The 9,647-nt window shown below is 33.2% G+C and overlaps 1 protein-coding gene across 2 annotated transcripts in view; it reads left to right on the plus strand.

Moving 5' to 3' along the window:
- The window catches only part of NTN4 (netrin 4), a 95,033-nt gene extending 85,611 nt beyond the window's left edge, over positions 1 to 9,422 (plus strand). For both annotated transcript variants that reach the window (XM_019732200.3, XM_019732201.3), the window contains exons 8-10: positions 88 to 156; positions 2,659 to 2,829; positions 7,987 to 9,422. In XM_019732200.3, the coding sequence (XP_019587759.2) occupies positions 88 to 156; positions 2,659 to 2,829; positions 7,987 to 8,123 (377 nt within the window). In that variant the 3' untranslated portion in view covers positions 8,124 to 9,422. The remainder of the gene's footprint in view (positions 1 to 87; positions 157 to 2,658; positions 2,830 to 7,986) is intronic.
- Positions 9,423 to 9,647: the final 225 nt, after the last annotated feature.

Here is a 9,647-nt window from a genome sequence, read left to right on the forward strand (position 1 = left end):
GTTATGCTACCTAGATTTACTTGCTGTTTCTTTTTTTGTTATTGTTCCTTTAAATAACTAACACCTTTTTTCATTTAATTTCTGTAGGTAAATGTGAATGCAAGGAGCAAGTGTTAGGAAACTCCAAGGCATTCTGTGGAATGAAATATTCATATGGTAAGTCTGAAGTCTTTGAATGCCTCTAAGATTCTATTCAGACTAAGTACAAAGAGTGTTCTAGGAAATGGAACACCTAGTGTATAACATCCCCACTAAATCAAAGCATTAGTCTTATACAATAATACTAAACACAGTAATCTGGCCTTGGCCTAGATTTTCCTAATACAGATGGCATTGATTGGTGAGGGCAAGAGGCTTGTAGAGCAAAGGCAAGGGTATCCTCCTATGAGGAGAAGAAGCAAAGAACAAAAAGAAAAATCCATGGTACATAAACCTTTCTGATAGATGCTTCTTATCTCAGTAATCTATCTAAAAGGGAAGTCTCTAGTCACTTGAATGATTCCTGTGGCAGTTTATCAGGTAACACTAAGCAGAAATCAGTTGAAAGCAGTATTTCATAGAGATTAAGCGCTCAGGCATCGGTCTCAGACCTATACGGGTCTGATTTTTGGTTTAGTGAGTGGGTAACTTAACCTCTCCAGACTTCCTTATCTGTAAAATACGGACGATGTCACCTTCCCCATGAAATGCGATTTTGGAAAAGCACATAGCACATTACCTTGCATGTACTAAATGCTCAGTAAATGGTTGGGAGGGAGCAAAGGATATATATTTTTGAGGTACTGAGAGGAGCTGTCTGCCTGAGTTTCTTCCCTGTCCTCTCTGTCTAGAAACTGCTCTCTCTCTCAAATAACAGGAAAATGTAGCACATAGACAAAGAAAACTATCACTTCCTTAAATACTGTTGCTATCTTCAAATTCTAAATAGCTTTATGTTTGCTATTAAGTGTATTAAAGATACCCTATCTTGCCAACATATCCTTGTGTCTAGGCTTTTTATTTGTTCCATACTTTATAGGGCCTGAAATATGCATTACAATGAAGAGAAAATTTTAAGTCATGATTTCTAAAACCAAGTGTTTACGTTCTTGATAACATTGTATTTCATCTCATAAGAGATAAAAAAGTAAATGTTAAAAACCTCATAAATCTTATCTAAAATTACGTGCATATTTCCCTCCTTTAACCTGCCAACTTGACTAAATAATAGAAAAAAACTTATGAAATGCATAGTACCTAATAAAGAAAAATCCGTTTAGAAGGAATGGTATTTACTATCTACAGAAAAAAAAAAAAAAATGACCAGTTAGTTCAAAGTCAGTCGGTCCAGTGGAAATATCAACTGGTTTTCATTATCACGTAGTTCAGTAGGTCTCTGACTGAACTTACAAACAACCACATGGGCATCTTTTAATGTAATGATATTATTTTCTGCTTACGAGAACTTGAATGCTCTTAATAATGTAATGAAATACTTTGGTCTTATTAAGTGCAACATACCTACAGACTTGGAGATAAAAGATTTCTCCTTCACTCTCCCTTTCTCTGGCTTAAAGGAAAAAACTTGATTTATTTGATTATTCCTTTAGCAAATACTTAACTGCGCTATCGTAATGAAGAGACACTGTCCCTGCTCTCTTTGAGCTTATAGTCTAGTGAAGAAAACGTACTTCTTGAGCCTTGGCCACGTGTGAGGCACTAGGCTATGTACCCTTCATGCAGCTCTCATCAGGATTCTAATCCAAACTCTACCTCTAGTCAACCAGGCATGCAAACTTGAGCAGTTCACTTCATTTCTTAAAACTTGCCTCCTTATACATAAAACAAAACTGGATGAGCTCTTAAGACCCCTTAGAAGTCTAACATTTGGTGATCCCATGAAGACAGCTGTCTGACAGCCATGTTCTCAGGATATGGGACCAGCTAGGATAGGGTTCTATCATTACACACCATCTTCCATCAAGATATAGATGAGACAATAAGAACTCTCTTACTAATATAGAATAGTGCATCCAGTGTTCCTTAGGTCTACTTTCTTCCCCACCCCAACTTATTCCATTACTTAATTCCCGCCCCCAGCATCCATTTCATAGATGTTAGAGCACAATAGACTCGTGAGTCATATAGAACACTGGAGCTTTGCCCTCACGTGGAACTGCCTCCCTAACCCCACTCCGCTTGCATTTTACACCAGTGGAAGCTTAAGTAATCAATAGTATTATTTAATCTCTTGAGAATATTTAAAATATATCCTGGGAGTAATATTTGCCCTTCGTCATAACGTTATACACAGTTAGGCAGAAGAGTATAATATAGTTAGAATCTAAATAAAAATCAGGATATAATTCTACTCCCTATGCACCTTCTTTCTATGTTGATTTGATAGCTGAATGTGTTGAAGATTATATTTGCAGTAGGCAAATGGCGATGAGTAGCAGTTGAAAATGTCTAAGAAGGAAGAGTATAATTAATATTAATGAGGTGAAGCCAGTGCAAAATCGATGATTGTTAAAGCAAATTTCCACATTCTCATCATCATTAATTCATTTTTCCATTGTACTCTGAAATGCATATTTAAGTTGTTCAAACCGCGAAAAGATAATATGAAGGTAATACGAAATTCTATGCATTTTGACTTTTGAAATTGTGTTGTTACAGTGATAAAAATAAAGATTCTATCAGCTCATGATAAAGGATCTCATGCTGAGGTCAATGTGAAGATAAAAAAAGTCTTAAAATCTACCAAATTGAAAATTTTACGAGGAAAGCGAACATTATATCCAGAATCATGGACTAACAGAGGCTGCACTTGTCCAATCCTCAATCCTGGTGAGCATTCGACTTTTCTAGTTATTAAACTACCTTGTCTCTGCTGATTTGCTGTTTGTCTTACATTCTCTGAACCACAACTTAAATAAACTCAGCAAGAGCATCTCTCCTTTTCACATCTGAATTCTGGGGAAAACCCAAATGGAATTCTTTGAACTGACATCAAAAAATTATTTCTCTTCCAGGTGCTCTATTAAAGTATATTTTAAAATCCAGCAATATAATATCCTCTGTCCTGAAAGAGAAGTCTCAGATTGGTTCCAGGTGTCAGTAGCACAGAAAGCACTTTCATGAATTTATCTGCCACTAACACTTTATCTGAAAGCTAGGTCCTATTACCGTGCCCTGGGTAGAAGTTGCTCCCAAAGGAAGTTCAAATGCAAAATTTCATCTGTGCAAATAATATTGAATTCATTTTTACTATTGTATGAGAAGCATCTGTTTCTCCTGGAGAGAAAACAACTCTCAAGTTCTCATCATCTTGTTTTTCATTAAATGATCATTCTGGTTTCAAACTAGAAACAGCAGAAATAAACAAACAAGCAAAGGAAAAGAAAAAAAGCAAAAAAACAACCCTTTAGACTCTTAGAGAAACTTGGAATGGAGTGAAATTTGCACCTCAAAATGTTATGGCAGAGGTAGAGACAAGCAAGTAAGCATGGAATCCATACCTTTACACTCTACAAGTATACTCTTCATACTGTGTCATAAGCTGCTTACTTTTCTGTCTCCCTCCTTAAATTTAAGGATGGGATTTAGATTTTTGACCATAGTGTCCCAGTACCTACCATTAGTACCCAAATAATAGTAACATAGTTCCCAGATAGTAAGTTCTAGCAAACAAATAATATTTTTAAAAATCCCCTATTTCCCTGTTCCTGTAGTTGCCATCTGTGTCTTAATGGCACTGTTGAAACAGGTGCATGATTTCTCTTCTGGATATAAAGCCTTCCATATATAAGTCCAGGAAACCACAGTCATATTAGTAAGAAGTCACTTGTGGTCTTTGATAAATAAATTTGAGAGAAACAAACAGATCAATGAGAGAGAAAAAGAAAAACTATCAATTGAATATCCCCCCAACCTAAACCACCTGAACAATGATATACAAACTCTTGATTTTAGTTCTACTATTAACTAATTTTTCCCACCTTTTTATACCCCTTCAGTATTTTAATCAATTTAAATGTTAATAAAGAAAAGAAAACAAGTCATTTAAAAATAAATAAAGTTTCAAAAAACAAATGAGGTCATCAGAATCTTAGATTTTGAATACGGGAAATAGTCATTAATCTGCGTTCGTTTTCCCAACCATCTGTGTACAGAGGCTCTTTCTATAAAGCACTTTCTACTATCTTGGCAAAAGAAAAAGAAAAAAAAAAAAAATCTGCCCAGTTTTTTAGCAAGACATTAAAAACAAAAGCTTTGACCATCTGAGCCACCCTCCAGGAAGTGAACTATACTTCCTAATCAGATTCCTGCCAAACAGTCAAAGAATCAACTGATTTCATCACAATTGAAAACATAAACGTAATTATTCAAAGAATTCTTGAAAACATGTTTACTTGCTTTGAAGAAAAGACTGGAACCTGCCAAAGCAAAACCAGACACTCTTTCATTTCACTTTGTTTTTTTCATTTTTACAAGTTCAATAGCTAAGGCCAAAGAAAGCTGATAAGAAAATTCTGAAACCTTACACATCAACTTGCTTCCTTTGCTACTTTTGAAAAGGAGCGATCTAAATGGGCATCCCTGCAAATTCATTCGTTCCTACATTCATACACACTTTTACTCATTCATCAATCATATATTTTAGAATGTCAAGACCAGCACTGAAATATTATATTTTCTTTTTTTATGGGTATAAAATAAAATTTGTGCCCTCAAGCATGTAGCAAAGTAGATGTCGGAAGCATAGAGATAGGAAAATAAATTGTAAATGCTAAGAAGCAATGCAACAGATAACATTGCTTTCCATGATAATTTTCGGCTTGATGCTGCTCCATATTTTATGGATTTATTCAGTATCATTTTTATGAGTTCAATTTATATTTATACTTTAAATTAATGGCAAATTCCTATAACATTTGTTTTTTTTATAGTTTCAAAGTAAATTCATTTAAAATACTAGACTTAACATTGAAGTTTCCTAAAAATTATTTATTGTATTTTTAATGAGAATTTTACTATTTCAGAGATGAAACAAACAATATCAAGAACATTATATTTTAACTAGTCTGTTAATTAAATATTGGGATTCATTTTCATGCAGAGCTAAAGTTACCCTTTAAAGAATTTAAAATACCTTTTAATCCATCTGACATTTGTGCTCTCCAGTGGTTAAACCTCTTTACGTCATTATTATATTTTCCTTTTAGTTCTCTTCTTTGGAAAACACCATCATAGCTATCTTTAAATTTAGGATTGATTTATTTTAATAACCTTTTAAATAACCTTTTTATTATTATAGAAGCAATATATGCATGTTATAGAAATTTAGGGGGAAATTTAATTCACATTTCTGCTCCCCAAGATGTTAACATTACTTAGTGCAAATCCTTCCATACCTTTCTCTGTGCACATATATATTGTATTTTTTAACCAAAATGAAATCTTAGTATATGTTCCATTCTGTAACCCACTTTATTCAGTTAATGATCTTTACCTTCAATTTTAGTTTATTGTCACTAATACACAGACCATGTTCCAATTTCCCAACTGATTCCAAAGTGTTTCATAGAGCTGGTTTGTCCTTGCCAGTAGTCAATCCAGGACCACACATTGTATCTGGTTTTTAAGTCCCTCAAATATCTTTTATTCAAGTACAGTTCCCTTTTCATTGTTGTTGAAGACATATTGTTGAAGAAACCGGGCCAGCTGTCCTGTAGTTTATCCTACCCTTCTATGTTTGTCTGGTTGGTTCCTTGTGCTGTCATTTAGCTTGTCCCTCTGCCTCCTATATTTCCTATAATCTCTAAAGAAAAGTTCGATTGATTCAAGATAAACATTTTGACTAGAATTCTTTCCACTTCATGTTGTATATTTCATGTTGTGTACTTCATGTTAAATCACATTAGAAGATATATAGTACCTGAACGACCCACCATCAGGGTTGCTAAACTTGACCCTTGGGTTAGAGTGATAACGATGGTCTCTCCATTGGGCAGTTTTGTTTTCCCTTTTGAGACTACAAAATAATGAGTGTGGTGTTACTTTAGTCACTATACAAACATCAAGTTTCCCATTAACTATTCACTTAATGATTTTATCACCATTGGTAATCCCTTCCTGAACCAATAATTTCATTAGAGTTTGAGAAATGATGTTTTTCTATTCTAATTCCCTTCATTTATTAGTTGACATTCTTCTGTAAATTGACATTCTTTTCCAAGCTGGGCTATTATGTTACCATGAAATACAATTCTATTGTAAAGGCCGGATAAATGCTAAATTCTTTCCTTTTAATTTCTATTTCAAAGTAAGGAGTGGTTTTAAAGACCTGCCTCAAAAGACGACAAATTAATTTTTCTCTGAAATTTTCTTTTTTGAATATCATTTTGGAATTATGGATTTTTGTTGATTTGGTGTGTTTCAATACACACCATTATGTTTCTTGGTGCTCAAATTATCCCGACTTCAATAAGTTATAACCTCTTCTTGCTGACTCTGGTATCCTTTTAAAATGATCCTCATTAATATTTGAAAGCTTCCTTGTTCAATCAGATATCCCATGCCTTCCTTGTATCTTCCTGCCCTGGACCTGGAATAAGCCATTCTCCAAGAAGCCTTGTTTTTTTTGTTTTTAGTGAGATTTGTTATTAGAGACCACAGTATGTCTCTTACAGAAGTTCATTACTACTGGGATGACATTTTTTTCTAGGTCATTCAGTGAATAAACAAGAATATATATATTATATGTAAATATAATATAATTATATATATATATGTATGTGTATATATATATATATATACACATACAAACCAGGAGTTTAAATGGATATTTTCTATTGAATTTTAACATCTAGTGTTTTCTCTTCATTTGAATTTAAAAGTATATGTCTCTTTAAAGTTCAGCATAGAGAATATAGTCAATAATGTTGCAACAACTATGCATAGTGCCAGGTGCATACTAGACTAATGGGGGGATCACTGCATAAATTATATATACATGTCTAACCACTGTGTTGTACACCTGAAACTAATATAAAATAATATTGACTATCAACTATAACTGAAAAAAAATAACTTAAAAATAATAGTTTCCAGTACCCCCCAAAAAAACAATAAAAATATATCTCTTTATCTTACACTGGAAATTTTAATTTTATAAACATAATTACTTATTTGCCCTATCCTATAATATTAATAAAAATTGTTTCAAAACACCAATATTAATATCACTACAAACATCTCCCGAGGGAGATTATCACATTTCTTTTTATTAATATATAGATAATGAGACTGTCTTTTCATTTTGTGCATGTGTTTGTTAGCCAAAATGTTTTTTAATTTGAAGCCTTAGAAGAATTTTGAATTACAAAGTCTGGTCAAGTCTTACCACTTTTTTTTCAAATGTAAAACAAACATCCTATATTCTTAAAAACATAATCAACTTTACATAGAGAATATGTGTTATTTTATATAATCCACAGTTCTTTTCCAATATGTTTTCCCAAATGGTTGTTAAACTTTTATAAAACCCTCCTTAATCTGTACTACAATACTTAGTGAGTTCCCAAGGAACACTGATGTGTAGTAGTCAACTGCTAAGTCCCATGGAATCCTTACTTCTTTACCATAGAGGGTGGTCCAGTATAAAGTTCTAAAATCAGACAGACCCGAGCTTGAGTTAAAGTCCTGCTACTACTGAGAGACACTAAACAAGCTTCTTCATCTTGCCAAGACTTGAGTTTCCTCATTTATAAAACAAGAAGAAAAACAATACCTATTTCATAAGGTTATTTTCAAGATTAATGAGATAATACATGTAAAGCAATTAGTACACGCTTAGTAAATGCCAGCTGGTATTGTCTGTTACTCCCTGTCTGGACCATAAATATATAAAACCATGAACCATGAATATATAAAACTGCTGAAGTCACATCTCCCCGCTTCAATAAATTATGATACTATATAATCCCTTTTGTTCTCTTTTAGGTTTGGAGTACCTTGTAGCAGGACATGAGGATGTAAGAACAGGGAAACTAGTTGTGAATATGAAAAGTTTTGTCCAGCTCTGGAAACCATCTCTTGGAAGAAAAGTCATGGATATTTTAAAAAGAGAGTGCAAGTAGCAATAAAGGTGTATAGCACATAATGGCACTTCTCTACGTAGAAACTACAAACAATGGAAAGGAGACCTCAAAAATGAAACTGGAATTGTTTTTAAGTGCCAAAATGTATAGAAATGTTCCAATGCATGGGTCTTGTCTAACCTTTCTCTTTCTCTTTTGGGCCCATGTTTAAAAATATTTTTTTGCATGAAGAGGAATGAAAAATCCTGTGCTGATACCTGTTTTCTATGGAACTGATTGTGAAATTCATAACTATTAAGAATATTTTAATAGCAGTATATTTAGCAATAATCCATTAAAGGCAAAACATGTAACAAGGACTCTTCCCAGCTTCAGATATGTTACTACTTACATTTGTACTACTTAAAGTAATTAATGAGATTTTAAGGAATCCCCAACTCTTCTATCAGAAAAGGTGTTTCTTAAAAAGAGCCTTCTCTTGCGTGATGTGTGTGAACATTGGTCTGTGGGGTGTTAAATGGAACCTCTCCACATGCATGTAGTGTTTCTTTGTATAAAGCACTTTAATACCTACCACTTGTGTTACGAAAGTTTGGAGACTGCTGTGGACAGAAAGAAAAGAAAAGAAAAGGGTGTGTAAGAAAACCTGCTGAAACAGAAGCATTGCCACTACATGTGAACAAAAGTGACTGTACAAAGGAAGTGGTACTATTTAACTCTGAACACTTGGACAAAGTATGCGCAGATGCAACCTTAAAGAATATGTTTGCATGAAGTCCAGGTTCAGGCTAGAGGTTAGATTCCACATATACCGGCCATGATGAAACTTTTTAAAAAACTGAAGAAAAAGAGGTTTTAAAATAAGAGAAAAGAAATCGTAAGTGTAGAAATATGCTTTGGTAAAGAGGAAATGGACTTTAAATTTTAAAAAGCTCATTTATTTGCAATGCACTTGTATACACTTCAAAAATTATTATAGACACAGAATTTGTTTTATTTGTGTGTTTAGTATTTAAACCTGAATATTGAAACAGTTTCCTCCTTTTCTTTATTTACAGTATATGGTCATTTATATTTACTCATATTTTTGACACAATGTATGTTGTGATAGTTCACCAAATTACAGTTTTTCATTATTATTCCTCTTCTGTTCCCATGCATAATCACTCTACATATTTTCTTCTGTACTTGAATATACAAAACATGAACCACAGTGCCATAAGATTAACTTCATATTCAGAACATATTTTTTTCCTGAGGTCCTGTGGACTTGCAAAAAATATATATATATTGCTTTGTTAATTTTTTTATATGTAATAAAGAAATATTATCTCCTGATTTTTGTCTCATTTCCTGATCAACTCTTTCAGTGATGCTAAAGGTTTTAATGAGGGAACTCAAATCTAATTCCTTAAATTAAGAAAATCAAACAAGGGACTAGTGTTTCTACTGTTACTCTGGGGTTTGGGGTTGGAAAAGATACTAATTCAAAAGAGTTTAGCTTCTGTAGCCTTTTTCATCACATGCACTGAATTTATTTTTTATATTGCATTTACTTTTTAA

Source organism: Rhinolophus sinicus, chromosome 1 (genome assembly GCF_057876585.1).
Source record: "Rhinolophus sinicus isolate RSI-liver-muscle chromosome 1, RSI-T2T, whole genome shotgun sequence".
In the NCBI taxonomy this organism is placed as follows: Eukaryota; Metazoa; Chordata; class Mammalia; order Chiroptera; family Rhinolophidae; genus Rhinolophus; species Rhinolophus sinicus.